Source organism: Salvelinus namaycush, chromosome 26 (assembly GCF_016432855.1).
Source record: "Salvelinus namaycush isolate Seneca chromosome 26, SaNama_1.0, whole genome shotgun sequence".
NCBI lineage: Eukaryota > Metazoa > Chordata > Actinopteri > Salmoniformes > Salmonidae > Salvelinus > Salvelinus namaycush.
Window position 1 is genome coordinate 23,712,671 of NC_052332.1, and position 21,134 is coordinate 23,733,804.

Genomic DNA, 21,134 nt, shown 5'->3' on the forward strand with positions numbered 1-21,134 from the left:
TTCATACTGAACATGAAGTATTATAGATTAAGGCTATAATGGTTTTATTACTTGGGTGGGGTTATGTCTGGCAGTGTGTTTTTCTGCATTACTCCCTGCCTCTGGTTCAGAGGATTGTACACTGAACAAAAATATAAACGCAACATGCAACAATTTCAAAGATTTTACTGAGTTACAGTTCACATAAGGAAAGTCAATTTAAATAAATTCATTAGGCCCTAACCTATGGATTTCTGGGCAGGGGTGCAGCCATGGGTGGGCCTGGGAGGGCTTAGGCCCACACACTTGGGAGCCAGGCCCAGCCAATCAGAATGAGTTTTTCCCCACAAAAGGGCTTTATTACAGACAGAAATACTCCTCAGCTTTTTGTGCGAATGGAACATTTCTGGTATCTTTTATTTCATTCTCATGAAACATTGGACCAACACTTTAAATGTTGCGTTTATATTTTTGTTCAATGTAATATGCTAGGTTCTTCATGTTGAAATTGTGAGATTCTGAATAGCGAGAAACAGTCTACTGTTGACATCGTAGAAATAAGTTTATAGCATATCTCACACATAAAATATTTAAATATCCATGCAGATTCCCTTATCTAAGCCTGCGGTTCTATTTAAGCCCTTATTATTGGTCACTTACATGCTTATTTGCATATGTATAAAAGCTAATAAAGTATTACCAGGAGAGATTAATATAGTGCACCAGTGCTCTGTGTCAGCTCAACAGGTGTATGAAAGCCTGTTCTACACTCTCGATATATCTTTTTTTATTTTTACAAAAAGCATCCTTCTCCCTCTGGCACTCAGAAGTAAGGAGGTTGGCAGGGCATAAAGGGTTCAACCATTGAAAGTCTCATGACTGGAGCTGCTCAGTGTGTGTGGTAGAGTCAGGCAGCAGGTTTAAAGGTGAGGGTTCAGAGCTCCAGCTCAGCCATGGCACGCTCCAGGGGGTCGCTGGTCCAGTACTCATGGTCCCAGCCCAGGAACCAGCCGGTGAACGTGGGCGGCTCGAACCCTTGCTTGATCTTCACGATGGGCGTCCTGTGGTCACGGTTGGCAGGGTCTGACTCAATGTAACGCACAGCTAGGGAGGAGGGGATTAAATTAGGGTTCTATAGAGGGCAGTTTTCCCAGTGGTAAACTTCTCAACCAAATGATTTTGGTCATGACATGAGTAATGCACTCAAAAGACAGCATGCCATGTACATTCTCTATGGAAAACAGTCTAGATGATAATGAATGAATAATTCAATTCAGCAACAGTTTTCCATATTCACTTACCGGAGGCCATAGCCTCAGTCTTCTCCTCTTCATGGGCTTCATTCCCGATCCAGACAAACACCTAGAAGAGGATATTCAACCTACATTAGACTACATACAGCAATTCAAATCAATTTCATTGGTCGTGTACATATATTTTGCAGATGTTGTCACGGATGTAGTGAAATGCTTATGTTCCTAGTTCCAACAGTAATACCTAACAATACTGTGGCGTACCGCGGACAAGCCGCCAGGGGGAGACTCATCGAGGCCTGGTGACAGAGAGTCTACATCACGCAGCGGTGGCTCCCTATTCTGGATGTGCCAGATCTCGACGGGTCCTCCGGCCAAGACTAATTGGGGCTGATTGAAGCTGGTGAGTAACCAAGGGGCTGATTGCTCACCAGCCATACGGGGCCCATAAAGCTACCAGGAGGGCAGCAAACGGGAGGGTTGGAGGTAGTGAGAGGTTGCTACCGGATAGACGTGCTCACGGTCTTCTAGAACCGAGGGGCTCGGTGTTCTACACCAGAGTAGACAGCATTCCCCAGAGCCCAGAACGTGGTAACCCGGAAGAGGTCTCCTGGAGGAGACTGGCTTCTTTTCTTTTCCTTTATTGTTTTAAATACATCAGTTAAATCAGTTTCATTTATGTCTGTGCCTGATCTGTGTAAAAGTCTTGATCAAACCCCTTGGTCTGCCACAAGTGTTTGAGAATGCGGGCAAGTCTGACAACGTGGTCAGACCAGGGTTGACGTTTACGCAGTATCAGCATGGACGAGTTGATAGCTCAGTTAGTTCGGGCCCAACAAGCGCAACAGTACAGACAAGAACGAACGCTGGAAGAACAGTGTCTACAGAAGACAGCTTGAGGAAGTCAGGAAGCTGCGAGGAAAAATGCAGACCGAATTGCATCCCAATCAGTCAGTTTTTAATCAAGCTAATGGAAGATGACGACATCGAGACCTACCTCTGCACGTTTGAATGGACAGCACTTCGGGAGGGATGGCCGAAGGCAAAGTGGGTGAGTCTGCTGGCACCATTCCTGTCCGGAGACGCCCAAAAGGCATATTATGACCTCAAAGACCGAAAAGGCAGCTCAGCCGCTACGGGTACAACCTCCCCGTTATCAGCAAAGTGTTCATGGATCACTTCTTACGGGCGTTATCTCATGACATGAAGAGGGCACCTATGCGCGCCACTGACCTTGGAGGACCTCTTGGGAAACGTGGAGACGCAACAGAATACTGAGGCCTTGCTGAACAAGACGCAGGCTGAGTCCGGGAGCAGTCGGAGGGGACGGATGGATGACCCCACCACCGTACTCCCCAATCTGACAGTCAGCCGGGCTAAAGTACTGTAGACCCGCGGAGAGACAGCCGGGGGAGAGTCGACCCGCCGCCGACGACTCCAGGTGGATGAAGACCAAAGGAGGTGTTTTGAGTGTGGCTCCCGGAGACACCTCGCATGGAATTGCCCGGGTCAAGAAGAGTCGATGCTATCAGTGGGCCCTCGAGACGAGCCTGGCCACACAGTAAACTACAGTTGAAGTCGGAAGTTTACATACACCTTAGCCAAATACATTTAAACTCAGTTTTTCACAATTCCTGACATTTAATCCTAGTAAAAATAATCTTTCTTAGGTCACTTAGGATCACCAGTCAGGTTAGTAGGCTTCCTTGATCGCACACGCTTTTTCAGTTCTGCCCACAAATTTTCAATGAGATTGAGGTCAGGGCTTTGTGATGGCCACTCCAATACTTTGACTTTGTTGTCCTCAAACCCTCAGTCCAGCCTCTCTCAGCCTATTGCGGACAGTCTGAGCACTGATGGATCAATTGTGCGTTCCTGGTGTAACTCGGGCAGTTTTTGTTGCCATCCTGTACCTGTCCCGCAGGTGTGATGTTCGGATGTACCGATCCTATGCAGGTGTTGTTACGTGGTCTGACACTGCAAGGACGATCAGCTGTCCATCCTGTCTCCCTGTAGCGCTGTCTTAGGCGTCTCACAGTATGGACATCGCAATTTATTGCCCTGGCAACATCTGCAGTCCTCATGCCTCCTTGCAGCATGCCTAAGGCACGTTCACAGGGACCCTGGGCATATAAGGCTGTAACGTAACAAAATGTGGAAAAAGAGAAGGTCTGAATACTTTCCGAATGCACTTGATCCAAGATGGCGTAGCAGTGCAGACGTGTTTGTCATTGTCCCGTGTAAAAATGTTTGTCTTTTTTGTATATATTTCAATCTCTTTTTCCATTTTTAAATTAAATATACCTTCCGGCAACCCGCCTCACCCAATGTGATAGGAATCTGCTATTTTTAGACCTTATAGCTAGAACCTCATCAGAAGCTAGCCATCAGATGCTAACCAGCTAATTAGCTACTAGCTATTTAGTCATTGTTAGCCACTGCTAGCGGCCTTTACCTTTAGCTCAGACACCAGCCACTTTTAGCCTGGATAATACCCACCAGTCTGCACAGAGCGATATCAACCCTGAGCATACCAGACTGCTTGCTAGCGTAGTAACGACTACCTAATGGCTTCCCTGTTTCATCTATTGCTGTTCACTGGACCCTATGATCACCTGGCTACATAGCTGATGCCTGCTGGACTGTTCATTAAATCACAGTACTCCATTTTGTTTATCTGTCGGCCCCAGCCTCGAACTCAGGCCCTGTGTGTAGTTAACTGACCCTCTCTGCCCATTCATCGCCATTTTACCTGTTGTTGTCTTAGCTGATTAGCTGCTGTTGTCTTACCCGTTGTTGTCTTAGCTAGCTGTCCCAACCAACACCTGTGATTGCTTTATGGCTCGCTGTATGTCTCTCTCTAATGTCAATATGCCTTGTATACTGTTGTTTAGTGTAGTTATCATTGTTTTATTTTACTGCGGAGCCCCTAGCCCCACTCAACATGCCTCAGATACCTCTTTTGTCCCACATCCCACACATGCGGTGACCTCACCTAGCATAACTAGTGCCTCCAGAGATGCAACCTCTCTCATCGTCACCTAGGTTTACCTCCACTGTACCCGCACCCTACCCCTGTCTGTACATTATGCCCTGAATCTATTCTACCATGCCCAGAAATCTGCTCCTTTTATTCTCTGTCCCCAATGCACTAGACGACCAGTTTTGATAGCCTTTAGCCGTACCCTCATCCTACTCTTCCTCTGTTCCTCGGGTGATGTAGAGGTTAACCCAGGCCCTGTGTGTCTCCATGCGCACTCATTTGTTGACTTATGTAACCGTAAAAGCCTTGGTTTCACGCATGTTAACTTCTTTCAGCTAGGGGGCAGAAATTTTATGTTTGGAAAAATAACGTTCCCAAGGTAAACAGACTATTTCTCAGGTCCAGATGCTAGAATATGCATATAATTGACAGATTAGGATAGAAAACACTAACACTTTCCAAAACTGTCAAAATATTGTCTGTGAGTATAACAGAACTGATTTTGCAGGCGAAAACCTGAGGAAATCCAACCCGGAAGTGCCTTTTTATTTGGAAAAATCCCTGTTCCGTTGCCTGCCCCTCCATTTAAAGGGGTATCAACCAGATTCCTTTCCCAATGGCTTCCTCAGGCTGTGACCAGGCTTTAGACATAGGTTCAAGCTTTTATTTTGAAAAATGAGCGAGATTTTTCAAAACGCATCAGGTGTCTTTTGATTAGTTCCTGCGCGCGAGAGATATAGCTCGACATTTTCTTTCTCTGTAGTATTGAATAGGTTACCGTCCGGTTGAAATATTATCGATTATGTATGTTAAAAACAACCCGAGGATTGATTATAAAAAAAAGTTTGACATGTTTCTACGAACATTACGGATACTTTTTGGAATTTGTCTGCCTTTCAGGACCGGAACGACCCTGTGGTTTTCTGAACATAATGCGCAAACCAAATGGCGGTTTTTGGTTATAAAACTAATCTTTATCGAACAAAAATAACATTTATTGTGTAACTGGGAGTCTCGTGAGTGCAAACATCCGAAGATTATCAAAGGTAAGCGATTAATTTTATTGCTTTTCTGACTTTCGTGACCAAGCTAATTTGAGGCTAGCTGTTCTTACTGTTTTGTCTAGTGATTGATAAACTCACAAACGCTTGGATTGCTTTCGCTGTAAAGCAAATTTTCAAAATCTGACACGATAGGTGGATTAACAACAAGCTAAGCTGTGTTTTGGTATATTTCACTTGTGATTTCATGATTAGAAATATTTTTTGTATTTTTTTTGAATTTGGCGCTCTAATTCAGCGGTTGTTTACGAAAATGATCCCGCTAAAGGGATCCGGCAAGAAGTTAACATCAGAAGCCTCCTCCCTAAGTTTGTTTTACTCAATGCTTTAGCACACTCCGCCAACCCTGATGTCCTTGCCGTGTCTGAATCCTGGCTTAGAAAGGCCACCAAAAATTCTGAGATTTCCATCCCATTCCATCTATCTTCTGTTAAGATAGAACTGCCAAAGGGGGAGGAGTTAGCCTGCAGAGTTCTGTCATACTTTCCAGGTCTATGCCCAAACAGTTCGAGCTTCTAATATTTAAAATGAATCTTTCCAGAAATAAGTCTCTCACTGTTGTCGCCTGTTATAGACCACCCCTCAGCTCCCAGCTGTGCCCTGGACACCATATGTGAATTGATTGCCCCCCATCTATCTTCAGAGTTCGTTCTGCTAGGTGACCTAAACTGGGATATGCTTAACACCCCGGCCATCCTACAATCTAAGCTAGATGCCCTCAATCTCACACATTATCAAGGAAACCACCAGGTACAACCCTAAATCTGTAAACATAGGCACCCTCATAGATATTATTCTGACCAACCTGCCCTCCAAATACACCTCTGCTGTTTTCAATCAGGATCTCAGCGATCACTGCCTCATTCCCTGCATCCGTTATGGGTCCGCGGTCAAACGACCACCCCTCCTCACTGTCAAACGCTCCCTAAAACACTTCCGCGAACAGGCCTTTCTAATCGACCTGCCCCGGGTATCCTGGAAGGATATTGACCTCATCCCGTCAGTAGAGGATGCATGGTTGTTCTTTAAAAGTAATTTCCTCACCATCTTAAATAAGCATGCCCCTTTCAAAAAATGTAGAACTAAGAACAGATATAGCCCTTGGTTCACTCCAGACCTGACTGCCCTCGACCAGCACAAAAACATCCTGTGGCGTACTGCACTAGCATCGAATAGTCCCCGCGATATGCAACTTTTCAGGGAAGTCAGGAACCAATACACACAGTCAGTTAGGAGAGCAAAGGCTAGCTTTTTCAAACATAAATATTTATCCTGCAGCTCTAACTCAAAAAAGTTCTGGGACACTAAAGTCCATGGAGAATGAGAGCACCTCCTCCCAGCTCCCCACTGCACTGAGGCTAGGAAACACTGTCACCACCAATAAATCCACGATAATCGAGAATTTCAATAAGCATTTCTCTACGGCTGGCCATGCTTTCCTCCTGGCTACCCCAACCCCGGCCAACAGCTCCGCACCCCTCGCAGCTACTTGCCCAAGCCTCCCCAGCTTCTCCTTCACCCAAATCCCGATAGCGGATGTTCTGAAAGAGCTGCAAGACCTGTACAAATCAGCTGGGCTAGACAATCTGGACCCTATTTCTAAAATTATCTGCCGCCATTGTTGCAATCCCTATTACTAGTCTGTTCAACCTTTCGTATATCGTCCGAGATTCCTAAAGATTGGAAAGCTGCCGCGGTCATTCCCCAGCTGTACACAGCCCATCTGTAAATAGCCCATCCAACTACCTACCTCATCCCCATATTGTTTTTATTTACTTTTTTTGCTCTTTTGCACACTAGTATTTCTACTTGCACATCATCTGCTCATCTATCACTCCAGTGTTAATTTGCTCAATTGTAATTACTTCGCTACTATGGCCTATTTATTGCCTTACCTCCTTACTCCATTTGCACACACTGTAAATAGATTTTTCTATTGTTATTGACTGTACGTTTGTTTATCCCATGTGTAACTCTGTTTTTTGTCGCACTGCTTTGCTTTATCTTGGCCAGGTCGCAGTTGTAAATGAGAACTTGTTCTCAACTGGCCTACCTGGTTAAATAAAGGTGAAATAAAATTAAAACACATGCATGTATATGATATGTATAGAAATGATGGACACTATATGAATAGATAAGGTGTGTGGAGCAGTAGTTATATAGGATGAACCTTGACTAGAATACAGTATATACACATGAAGTGGGTAAAACAGTATGAGAACATTATCAAAGTGACAATTCATCTGTTATCCACTGTGTTACTGTTAATACATCTCCACACTTAATCATATCCACATGTGTTGTATCTACCTGATCCCATGTGTCCATGAGCATGACATCATCGGTAGCCAGATCCTCTTGGGTCATCTCCCCAGGTACCTCCTCAATCTGGGTAGAGGAAACCAGGAGCATTAGAAAGACCAGGTTAACCACGCACGGCTGAAAGTAATAATATGGGACTCACAATGAAGTTTCCGGTCTTGTTGGAGCAGGCAAAGAGCCTGGGTGGATGGGCGTCCATCTTGTCCTTGCTTCTCAGTCTGGAAGAGGTGCGGTACGCTGCCTTCCCTCCCAGAGCCTCCCAGTAGTCATCTGCACAGAGACACACAGCAGGCAGTTGGTTAGGACATGCTACAGACAGCCACAGAGCAAAGAAAAGCCTAAGTTCATTGCCACAATGTACAGTACATACCAGTCTCTCCACCCTCAGACAGTTCTGAGGAGGTCACCCCCAGAATGTCACAGAGCTGCTGGGTGCCATTTTTCTCAGTGTCACTGGCCCCCTGGCCCACCCACATGAATGAGGCTGCTGGGGTCACCAGGAGGAAGGTGTCGTTGGAGTTCAGGTTGGAGGACACAGCATCAACCTAGAGGTGGATGGATGAAACATGGTGTGTGGAAAATGACCACGAGTGTCATGTATTTAAATATAGTGCAGTTGAGTAGCTAATTTCAGAAAAACAGGGCACTATCCCCATGTTACTCACCTCCACAGCTCTTGTGCACCCTGCAGAGTTGGAGCGCACCTGGAACAGTCGTGTTTCTGCAGGAGCGGACTGACCCCCGTCTCTGGACGTACCTCCCTTGTATACCACCATGGGCTGCCCCCTGAACAGGCTCATGAGGTGAGCTGGCTCCTTGCCCTGGACTACTCTCACCTGGACCACAGAGCAAACTAGTTAACAAACATCTATACTGTTGTGATGTACAGTAGTTGGACACATTGTTAATCATGGTGATTCATGCTGTATAATTTCACAATAATTATCTGTGCAATAAGAAATTCTGAGACCAAATGCAGAGAAAATCAAGAAGCAGTGGATCTTTGGAAGAATATAATTGTATTGAATTACATCAACCTGGAAATCTATGGACATATTTGTGACGCAGCCTTGCATGTGTCTACAATAATATCCCACAGGGTGGCAGCAGTGAGCTCTGAACAACAACAGGGTAGGAAAACTCTGACAGAGTTAAGTGTTCCATGGCGCTCCCTACCCTAATCTCCCAGCATGCTGTGCGCCTGTCTGTATGTCTAGCTGTCTGACAGCAGGGCGTCCTGTTTGCTGGATGCAGCTAGCTTGCCTCGTCATCCCCCAGCACAATGGGGGCCTTCTCTCCCCCTCCCAGGCTGATGGACTGTGTGGCTATCTCACTTTTCAGTCACTCAAGTGTGTTTATTCTCCTCTCAACACCATTCCTGAAAGTTTGGGACCTGCGTGGGCCTGCACAAAGCCTAGTTTCAGATTTTTTCTCCCAAAATTGGAGACTGCTGGACGAAGGGTTAGAGAGATATTAGGTGCATATTGAGTGAAATAAGGAGCCTCTGTACTGAGAACTTGAGGCAAAGTTAGTCTCAAATGCTGTTTATTTTGCATGACTATGAATTATACTGTTACAAATGTATGGGAGATGACCTGTGTCATCAGCGTTTTGACTTCATGGACAGTTGCTTGGAACATAAACAGGTTTGTGATGGAAGTTTCCACCCTGGTGGGCTTCTACACAAACTTAGGATCACTGTTAGTCATGCATTAAAACACATCAATAACATAACTACGCAGTGCACGGCAAACATTTTCAGAGTGTATATAGACAGGAGGGTGAGACACTGACAGGCATAGACAGACACACAGCAAGAGATGGTCACAGACATTCCCAGAGCATCAAACCTTATACACAGCCAAGGCATGATCTAGTTAAATCATAAAGAACTGCAGCATACAAGACAACCTAGAATCGCTGGTGGCCTCTAGATAACCTATGCAATGGTCCTTGCTTGAGTAGAACTAAGTTCTTAAGGACAAGCAAGAGAGCTCTCTCCCCCCACTGCATACCAGAAAATAGGCTGGTCTGGGAACAGTAGTATGTGTCAGAGTGATCGTGAGTGGCGCAGCGGTCTAAGGCACTGCATCGCAGTGCTAGAGGCATCACTTCAGGCCTGTTTTCGATCGTGATCGCACAATTGGCCCAGTGTCGTCAGGATTGGGGGAGGGTTTGGCTGGGGTAGGCCATCATTGTAAATAAGAATTTGTTCCTAACTGACTTGCCTAGTTAAATAGATAATGCAACAGAATCAGTGAGGTCAAAGGGAACTCCCTCATAAACATGGCTTTGGAATGTCCTGTTTGATTTCTCTGTAAACACATTGAGCCATATCAGTTAAATACACAGATTCTAAGTCCCCCATGCCTGGGCTATGTACTGAGTCATGCAGCCCTGACAGGGGAGTACCTGGGTGGTAATAGGAGCCCCAGCAACCTGGAAAAAACAGAGTCAGGAAATGACAGGAAGCAATGAGCGGAGGAGGGAGAGGAGGAAAAGGGAGAATGAGCGGACACACTGGTAAGGAAGGAGGTTACTGGGCTGAATACAGATGAGGCCAAGAGGAAAGTATAGAAAAAAGGAATATGCAATGGGAAAAGAAAGCCACTTCCATACACAAACCTACTCATTACCTGCACAGGCCCACCACCCAGCTCATCGTCCAACTGGGCACCCAAGATGGCTGAAGCACCAATTTCGTCCTGGGAAGAATCACTTCCCTGCCTGAGAAAGACTCCAGTTAGTATGCAAAATATCTCTTATGATAGTTTCTACTGTTTATTTTCTACTTTAATGTCTATCTTACCACATGTAGATAATGTGCCCTTGGCGTCCTCCATGGTGATAGTTGTAGAGGATGATGTAACTGTCTCCCCCATAGAATTGTCCGTGTGTGGAGGGGTCCACTTCCACCTTGTCTGATCCCTCAATACGCCAGATCTGTACATAAACATACACATGATGTGACCCCTAGTTGTGGCAGGCTACTGAAACAAAGCTGTATATGTAAATACAGCGTGTATCATGCATAATCATGTCCCACTCATTTGATTGTGATATGTTTTACTATTTAATATCCTTCCTGTTTTGACTGCATTGGGCTGAAACCCACACATGACTGCCTCACAGAATGCTATTGCTGTATAATAGACCTACTATGTAAAGTTGATAGTTACTCATAGCAATACTCATGATAGTTACTCTAAGAAAGATTAATGGGAAGGCTTGCTGTCTACACATGCTCCAGCCCCTCCAGCCCTTCCTCTCGTCCGCTCACCTGCTTCTCTCCGTTGCCGCCGTCCACCATGCCGTGCTGGGCAGCCATGGCAGGGGAGTCGTGGAGCGTGGCGGCATCGAAGGACACCTTCGCTATCTTGGCGATGCTGTTGGAGACGTAGGCCACGCCCAGGCCCTCTGTCTGGTCCTTGTCACGCCAGTTCTTGAAGAACTGCTTGAAGAGCGGCGTCTCTCCCATCTCCGGCAGGATCTGCACCTGTGTGTGTTTTGGGTAGCCCATCTTCTTGATGAACTCATCTGCTGCTTTCATGGCTGCCTTACGCTCCTCAAGGTTGGCTTCTTTGCCTGGGTGAGAGTGCGCGGGAGAGGGAAGAGAAATACAAAAAAATAGGTTTAATTAATTAAACCACTTAGATGTTGATTTTCAGTCTTTAGAGTTTCTATGTATAACTATCAGCATGGTTGATAACAGAGGACCATTATCTTTTTAAAGAAGAACCCCCTTCCAGTTGCATCATATTATCTCTGGGAGTTCATCATGTGACACTGTTCAATGTCTCATTCTTTAAATGTGGTCTGTAATGCTACACTTTAAGTGTTACCAAATGGACATGAAAGCAACCATACCATGCCAAAACAAGTTTAGCTATTGTGCTTTAATTGACTTGCAGAATCAGCTGATGATAATATTTGATATTGGGTGACCCCAACAGACCTTTCCAGACGAAGATCTTGCCATCAGAGCCATGATCCAGGATGAAGCAGTCACTGGACTCCAGTGCACTCTGGGAGAATGGGTTCTCTGCTGCCACCATGGACATGGCCATGTCTCCACTGCCATTGGACACCTGGGGGAGAGGAGGAGAGACAGAAGAGTTGTAGAGGAGAGATCAGAGATGTGTTTTTCTCTTGTTAGGCACAGGTGTATGTGAAAAGTCCTCATAATGCAACTAGACCAGTTGGATGTTCGTTTCAGTGGTTTGTTCACTGTTCTCCAACCTTGTACAGTTTGGCCATTTTCCTGTTTGAGGCATCTGCTTTGATGTCATCAGAGGATCCTTCAGGCAGGTCTGATTTATCTCCCAGAACCTGAAGATGCACAGAGAAAATCGCTTTTAGATATACTTCAGAAAAGAAAACAATAATTTTACCACAGCTGGAGTTCATTCAAACATCCATTAAACACCATAATAGACGTCAACAAATCACAGACATAGAGAGAGATAAAGAGAGTAGGGAGACCCTCCTGTTCTTTAGTTGTTTATGATCTCACCTCTATCATCTTGTCTCTCTCCGCCCCCTCGTCACACACGTACACGCGGGCTCGCCCACTGCGCTCGTTGTCACGGATACCCTTGGCAACCTGGGTGGCCTTCAGCTTCTCAAAGCGGTTGCTCTGGGAGCCACACCACTGGTAGATCTCCTGTGGGATGAGGGATACACAACACAAAGACAGGAATAAGCTAAGGAGCGTTTATTCATTTTATTTGATCATTCTTGTTTTGTTTTATACTCTTTGCTGTACAGTGTTCTTGTTTTTTTTGAAAGACGCATAAAATCCCATGTATTATTATGTGGTCAGCATCGACCAGGAATTAGTTTGCAAGAATTCTAAGGGTACTTGTACTATTAAATGTTTATATTTTATTGTAAGCAAGATGTAAAACTTACATTGTGCATGCTTCTCCATTTTATTATTGAAATGTGACGCCAATGTTTGATGGCGCCATGTCCTATATGAAACTTAAAAGTACACTGTCTCCCTCAGGCTGATGGTAACTCACGCTTCCTAGGTCCAGGATGAAGCAGTCTCCCTGGTTGAAGCTGTCCCAGCTGACAGGCACCTCCGTTGCCCTGACAACACGGCGACCTTTGACCTGCAGCAGCCGCTGCATAACCACCTCGTTGGTGACCACATGTTTGAACCCAGATGCCACACCTCCTTTCTAAAACAGTGACAAATTATATGGTACAGTTATTATGCAGGTAGCTTAGTGGTTAGAGCGTTGGGCCAGAAACCGAAAGGTAGCTGGATCGAATCCCTGACAAGGTAAAAAATCTTTCGTTCTGCACCTGAACAAGGCAGTTAACCCACTGTTCCCCTGTAGGTCGTCATTGTAAATAAGAATGTGTTCTTAACTGACTTGCCTGGTTAAATAAATAAACACATTTAATGGAGTCATTCACATTTCTAGGACACATTTCCTCCATACAATTCCAATTCTAGGAATTGTATGGAGGAATACTTTATACTTTATTCCCATTAAAAGGTTGACTAGGTCAGTTACTCCAAAACCATTCAGGTATAGACTACTGCATAGTGCATAGCAATAACCTCACCTGAGGTATGAAAGCAATATCATGTGTCATGGACAGGATTGTAGCAATAATGCCAAAAGAAAATGATCTCAAATAATATCTCACCAAGTACTTCAGTCCAGCCTTGAAGTAACCCAGGAATACTTTGGACTCATGTCCCTGGACCTCACGGTACTGGATGGGTTTACCCCCCAGATAGTCATCCATCTGGACTGTGAAGATGGCTGCTGCTCCACTCTCATCCTGGGTGCAGAAATCGCCTGGAGCAGAGAAACCACGGACGTTACACACTGAATTACAACGTTTTGTTCTCTGGTCTGTCAATGGAGGCCCAACCCCCAATGGCTGGTTCGTCTGCTAGATCTCACAGATGTCACGGATTACTATTTCCCTAAAGCAAAACCCAATTGATACATACCGGTACAATGAATGAACCTAGTTTGGGCATCACTCACTCAGTACATTTCCCATAACATTCTGCTAAGGTTCGATCTAACAGGCTACCTAAAAGTAGGCATGATCAATACAATACAATAAAATGGGCCTGACTCAGCACTCTGCCTGTGTACATCAATCATAGAGATAGAATTACACTCAATATGGCTGCCGGACCACCCATCGCAGTACATTGACATCAAGAAAAATTCCCGTTCTAGTAATTATATTTCTATGACCTCAATCATATCCACCAGGATTTGTAATGCAACCCATCCTTCTCCTGGTTCTGTCCTCACCCAGCCAGAAGTGCAGGTCATACTGCAGGTTCCCAGAGCGCTGCTTGATGGTGTTGAGGACGAGGTAGGCGTCTCCCGTGTAGAAGCTTCCATACAGGTTCTCTGGCACTGCCACCAGGTCAAACTTCTCAATCCTCCACACCTGCAGGCCCGCCTGTTGGCCAGCCTTCTCAAACTCAGGATGGTACACCATGCTGCCTGCATGGAGAAATCACACACACTGGGTTAGAAGGTATGGATGATGTATAGAAGATCGTTGTTAACCAATTATAGTTAGGATAAGACGGTTACTGCTAAGAGAAATGGGTTATTCCGTGAGAACTCTTTCAAAATCGATCTCGTGAAAAACAATAAACGTCAATCTTTAGTGTTTGTGGGTATAGTTTGCAGAGGGGAGCCACTCCCTTTACTCAGAGATGTTGCCATGGATATAACGTTTCAAGTAGTGAGTTATTAATGTCCAGTTGGTGTAATGACTCATTGGCACCCTGTGCTCTGGGTGTTTCCTTCTCTCTCTGAACAGGAAGTGCTGTGACTCAGTTTGGAACAGACAGTCCCAGCACTGGTGCCACCACAGGACGACATAGGAGGTTGGTGGCACCTTAATTGGGGAGGACGGGCTTGTGGTAATGGCTGGAGCGGAATAAGTGCATTGGTATCAAATACATCAAACACATGGTTTACATGTGTTTGATGTATTTGATACCAATGCACTTCCATTTGCACTTCCACTTCCACACCAATGCCATTCCATTTGCGTAGTTCCAGACATTATTATGAGCCATCCTCCCCTCAGCAGCCTCTACTGCAGGATGAGTGTGTGTAGAGGAGAGGGGAGACTCCCCGGGAGAGACCAAAGATGAACTACAGCACAGTGCACACACACAGCCCAATGAGACAGGTCCACAAATATCACACTTCATTCATATCAGAAACCAAAAAGCCAAGAGGAGCTCTATTAAAAGATTCAAGTGGGTGCCTACGCTCAGTGAGATTACCACCTACTGTACTTGAGGTAATTTTGGCATGTGGACATTTTTTAGATTTTGAAGACATTAGCAGCATATCCTGTTAATGTCTAACTGGCAGACAACTCCTTCCTCCTATCCTCTTTGCAGGTCACTATAATGACCATAGAAAAGCATTTCCAAAATGTCTGCCAGTTGTCTAGCTGCCAGGCAATCATGCCTCAGTTGGTTCCTGTACAGTAGCCCTGCCACACATTGTTTCCACAGCACCCAGACCCGTAAGTTGTTGCCCACAGAGGAAAGTGTCAGACATCTATATTTTTTCAGCTTTTGTAAGTAGTGACTAATCAAGATGAGTGGTGACTTCATCCATTTTCTAAAACACAACAGTTCAAATAATAATACTTAAAATGACAATTACTGTAGGCCCACATCCATACAGCATAACACACCCTGAATCAATTAGATCCACACTTAACGTTCCAGACAGCTTACACAGGCTGTTCTGTGCACCTAAATAAGGCTGTGTTCTAGAGAGTAAAAACCCTGTGTTTTCTGCACCGCGGCCAATCTGCGTGCCTGTCGACTCTAGACCAAGTCATTTACTTAGAAAAAGACTGCGGTTTGAGCAGGCTCCTTCTCAGTTTGTATGACTAACCGTCAGCATCAGAGCAGGCCTTGCCATTCTTCTTGACAGCCCACTGGCCACAACCATGGAAAGAATCCGCTCGTGACCTTGTTTGGGAGAGAGAAGTCGTTGGTTCAAAATTCATGCAACCCTGACCCAAAGAATCTGGGGTTCCTTTTTCATTGGTCTCCTCTTTTAAACCTTTGACTTATTTCACAAACAGCCACACATTATTTTTACCCTCTTTTCTGACATGAAGACATGGTAGTAAGTCTCTTAGCCGTCATGATCATCTAAAAGTTTTATATTGATGTTGTTTTCATTCACACGGGTATCTGTCCTTTTACACTTTTTGCCACTGTGGAGAGCAAACAGGGAACACACCCTGGATCATAAACAACATATACATTCCTGTTTCAGTTTAATATATAACCATTTCATAAAGTCAGACTTACAGCAAGCGCACAGTGATCTATATTGACAGATCAGCCCAACTCAGCTGTTACCTGAAACTCTGTACACCACAAGCATTATCATGTCTCAGATAGAGAGAACAACAGCTGCAGCTCACTGTGTTTCCATGCCTCCATCTATTTGCATTGCGGGAAATTCCTCATGGCAAAATGTGTAGAAAAGCAGGAAATTAGCTCAGGGATTCTTGAAAGTTGGGACAATCCTTGTTCAGCAGGGAAACTTTGTTTTTATAGTAGATTATTTTTTTTGCATTATTTGAGCTTAACATTTACATTAAGGGGAATCTTATGAGGAAAATATTTGTTTTGGGAATTTTCTAAATACTTTCAATATTATTAATTTACGTGTAGGAACTATGCCTGGAAATGCCTTTGTCCGGAGCAAAGGATGCCAATTTCAAACTCCAAAAAACTGTTTAAAATTCTAAAAACGGGAAATAATGGATATTAACTTAAAAATGATTTGATGTAGTTTCTTGCAATAGCCCTCTGTGGCTTTAAACAATATTTCTCTAAAAACTGGGATTCCTAAAAGACTTGTCTAAAATCCTAAATGAATAAGGAATGAGCAAGGTCATCTATACCATAAGGACCCCTTATTCATATCCTCATTACATGTAGTGCAACAAGACCACTCATGGTCTATAAAGTTCTCTACTTTTGATAGATTTAAACAAACAATATTGGAATCACCATGGTCACAACCATAAAATGTCAATTCCATCTGCCTGATAGATTACAATAGAATATACATTTTGGTTCAAATAGGTTACATTTCGCTGACTCCGTCAGATTTCTTTCTAACGTCAACTCTGTTAGAGAGCTGAAAGATCTGATAGAATGGTTGCTTTTATTGGAGATTTTTAAAATAATAATTTTCCATATTGTTTATATTGAACTTTTATTTTTAGAAGCAAAAATACACTATATATACACAAAGGTATGTGGACACCCCTGCAAATTAGTGGATTTGGCTATTTCAGCCACACCCGTTGCTGACAGGTGTATAAAATCGAGCACACAAGGGTCTCCCGAGTGGCGCAGTGGTCTAAGGCACTGCATCGCAGTGCTAGAGGCATGACTACAAACCCAGGTTCGATCCCGGGCTATATCACAACCCACCGTGATCCGGAGTCCCATAGGGTGGCGCACAATTGGCCCAGCGTCATCCGGTTTAGGGGAGGGTTTGACTTGGCTCATCGCCCTCTAGCGACTCCTTGTGGAGGGCTGGGCGCCTGCAGGCTGACCTCGGTTCGTCAGTTGAACGGTGTTTACTCTGACACATTGGTGCGGCTGGTTTTCGGGTTAAGTGGGCGGGTGTTAAGAACCGGGGTTTGGCGGGTCATGTTTCGGAGGATGCATGACTCGACCTTCGCAGCGATGACCTTCGCAGCGATAAGATTGAGGGTTAAATGCAAAAATAATAATAATTGAGCACACAGCCATGCAATCTCCATAGACAAACATTGGCAGTAGAATGGCCTTACTGAAGAGCTCAGTGTAGCACCATCATAGGATGCCACCAACAAGTCAGTTAATCAAATTTCTGCCCTGCTAGAGCTGCCCCGGTTAACTGTATGTGCTGTTATTGTGATGTGGAAACATCATCAAAGTGGTAGGCCACACAAGCTCACAGAACGGGACCGCCAAGTGCGGGACCGCGAAGCACGTAGCGCATAAAAATCATCTGTCCTCGCTTGCAACACTCAGTACAGATTTCCAAACTGCCTCTGGAAGCAACATCAGCACAAGAACTGTTCGTCAGGAGCTTCGTGAAACGGGTTTCCACGGCCGAGCAGCCGTACACAAGCCTAAGATCACCGTGGGCAATACCAAGCGTTGGCTGGAGTGGTGTAAAGCTCACCCCCATTGGATTCTGGAGCTGTGGAAACGTGTTCTCTGAAGTGATGAATCATGCTTCACCATCTGGCAGTCCGATGGACGAATCTGGGTTTGGCGGATGCCAGGAGAACCCTATCTGCCCCAATGCATAGTGCCAACTGTAAAGTTTGGTGGAGGAGGAATAATGGCCTGGGGCTGTTTTGAGTATGTTATCAACTCTGTCAGTGGCTTCTCAACTCCGTCACTGATGGCTAACCCCCTTAAGATTGTCAATATTCTGAAAAAAATATTTGAATTACTGTTGTGCAACATATGATTAAAGAATTGAAGTAACTATGCCACTGCTAGCTAGGCTATACTAGCAGAGGTTACTATGCGCATGTTATGTTTCAACACAAGCTACACTCAGTCACTTCTCTAATGATAATCTGCTCTGTGTACTGGCCAGAGACCCAGAGGGGGTAGTTAAGTAGACTCCACACCCCACAGGAGGGAGTATAAATAGAACAGGTCATGTGACTGCTGGTCCCAGCCTCATTGGCACATGGGAAAAAGAGACTGAGTTACTCCATACAAAATCTCAGGACCTCAGCAAGTCATAACCCCTCCCTCTTCTCCACAACCACGTAAAAGTGAGTCAGTCATTCCAGGATTCTCACCCCCAGAGGCTTGCTGCTGGCATGCACGGTACACCCCTCCCCCGTGAACCAGCCCTTTCCTCAGTATCAGATGAACTGAAGAAAAGCTTGGGATGTCTTCTGGGTTGGCTGCTGCAAAGCCTTCAAACTGGGAAGTGGGGATGCTGTATTTGATCCACTGCATTGAACTGATAGCTGTTTCTATAAACCAATCGTGTGACTGATTACATTAAACAAATGAGGAGAGGATGTTTTAGAATTTTTCTGCTTGGATGTTCCCTAATTTTTGCTCATCGATCAGATCTTAGAGTTCAAGTGTTACGTCTTAAAATCAAATCAATGCATAATGCATTGATAATCTAAAATTCTGTTTGCAAGAGAAATTTCTCAGCACTTAGTGGAGGATTCAGGGGTGACTCATTTTCTCCACTCAGGCTCCTCCCTCAGGCCTCTCCCTCAGATATCCACTCATCCACACACACACACACACACACACACATTCATGCTACACATACTACATACTGGTCTCTCTCTCTCGGATTAAAGAATCGACACACACACATAGATCAACACACACACACTAATGATTGGTTATTGTTCCAGCTAACAGTGGATAAAGTTTGATAAAGTGAGTCACATGGGGATTAGCTGTGCTGAAATCTGTGGTGTCAGACAGCTGGCCTTGGTCTGGGCCCTCTCACAGCTGTGTGTGTAAGATTTAGACACAACAATTCCCCTGCTGACTGAGTGCCAGAGTACTCTGTCTCACACACGCAAAACCAGTTGTTAGAGTTGTGAGTGCTACTATGGTGTCTACGAAGTCCATTTAAAGATAAGAGAATGCCCAGCTGTTGATGGGATATGCCCAGTAGGCCTAAACAAATGGGCAATGTGTGACACACCCTTTCTCAGCCTTTCCAACAATATACATTAACAAGAGGAATATTTTGATATTCCAAAATGAAAAGTGACCAGAAATAATGTAAGAAGAAAATCTTTCTAGAGTTTGTACATATAAAATGTCTATACAAATGTAAATAATGTTTAAAAAAAATATTTACTGTTTCTTAAATTATAGTTTACTTTACACTACAGGGGCAGCATGAAAGTATAACATACTTAATATAATAATGGTGTTATCAAATATATTGTGCGTGGAAATATAATCCGACCTCAGTTTGACGTGCTTTTCTTTTTGTTCTCTTTTATTGGCAAATGTCATTGCTTTTCCTATGATTTAATCCACGTTCTCGTCTCTGTCCATATATGGCATCCTCAGATATCATGATGTGGCATAGCTCAATTTAAATCATTGTGTCTATGTTAACATTTGCTAATTCATAACGATGGCTGTTTTACTCCAATTACGCACATTTACGAACAACAAAGCAACATTGACGAAATAGGGGACCCATAAACAGAAGGGGGGGGGAAATACTCGACCCCCCCACTTAAAGTTGCTGCAAATAGTGTCCAACCAACGAAACATCCCAGGTAGTATAGAACTGACTGCAAATGTCGTTTTCAGAATATATCTCGTAGCCTATAATGATAATCGAAAGAATATAACGGTCCGGTTCTGGTTAAATCAAAGCTTTAATTAAATGGCTTCTACATTTCTGCATTGCTTTGATGCGTCATTGTAACAAAGGCACCGGAGGGCGGTCCACAATGTCTACGTAGCCTATAATGATAATAGAAAGAATATAGCGGTCCGGTTCTGGTTAAATCAGAGCTTTAAATGGCTTATACATTGCTGCAATGACTTGATGTGTCATTGTAACAAAGGCACCGGAGTGGCGCTCCACAATGTCTAACATACAAAATGGCATTTCTTACCTTATGCTGTCTGATTTAGACGTTTTCTAGGCCGCGGCGGGTATTTTGGTGATGCGGGACAGGAGAGGGTTTAATTCGACAGGATTGTGTTGCTTGGAAGGGTGCGTCTGGTCTGGCCCGGGCAACTCCCGTCTATGTCATTAACAGGGCCTCCCCCACCTACAAGTGGAGTAACCTGGCATTTAACCCCGCCCTGTCTGGATGACAACGACAGATGACAACGCAGCATGATGGTTGACTATTACAGCCCACCAATTTTGCATGAATTGGATGGAGTAGCCTACAGCTGCGTCTTGCAGATTCTGTTTTTAATGGATTGTTTGAAAGCACATAATAAAAATGACCCCGCTTTTTCTCAGTGTCATGCATTCAAACGTGCCCATAAAACACTGAAAAACGATTAGCTTATGTTGCAGTTTATTTTGACAACACTTTGATAAAAAAGATAAAATATCCCCTTTTGATTGACCTAGGCCGTCATTGTAAATAAGAATTAAGAAATTGTTCTTAACTGACTTGCCTAGTTACATAAAGGCACAATAAATAAATAAAAAATAAAATACCTCTTCACTGTTGGAGAGACCATGGCACCATCTGCTGGTAAGACTAAAGTAGACTCAGAAAACGAAAGTACAGTCGTGGCCAAAAGTTTTGAGAATAACACAAATATGAATTTTCACAAAGTCTGCTGCCTCAGTTTGTATGATGGCAATTTGCATATACTCCAGAATGTTATGAAGAGTGATCAGATGAATTGCAAAGTCCCTCTTTGCCATGCAAATGAACTGAATCCCCAAAAAACATTTCCACTGCATTTCAGCCCTGCCACAAAAGGACCAGCTGACATCATGTGAG

The 21,134-nt window shown here is 44.3% G+C and overlaps 1 protein-coding gene across 2 annotated transcripts; it reads right to left on the reverse strand.

The window, feature by feature from the left end:
• Positions 1–365: 365 nt before the first annotated feature.
• Positions 366–20,442, reverse strand: LOC120021695 (gelsolin-like). 2 transcript variants are annotated; one of them, XM_038965532.1, is made up of 16 exons: positions 20,280–20,442; positions 13,892–14,089; positions 13,263–13,417; positions 12,623–12,784; positions 12,112–12,261; positions 11,838–11,927; positions 11,554–11,686; positions 10,879–11,183; positions 10,408–10,541; positions 10,235–10,325; positions 8,264–8,434; positions 7,969–8,143; positions 7,741–7,868; positions 7,587–7,664; positions 1,281–1,341; positions 914–1,083 (listed from the first exon to the last, which is right to left on the reverse strand). In XM_038965532.1, exons 2-16 carry the CDS (start codon positions 14,082–14,084, stop codon positions 914–916), a joined length of 2,196 nt encoding a protein of 731 aa, XP_038821460.1. In that variant the 5' UTR covers positions 14,085–14,089; positions 20,280–20,442. The 2 variants fall into 2 exon arrangements, with proteins under 2 accessions (XP_038821461.1, XP_038821460.1); XM_038965533.1 differs by lacking the exon at positions 20,280–20,442 and having other exon boundaries at positions 366–1,083; positions 13,892–14,084.
• Between the last annotated feature and the right edge of the window lie 692 nt (positions 20,443–21,134).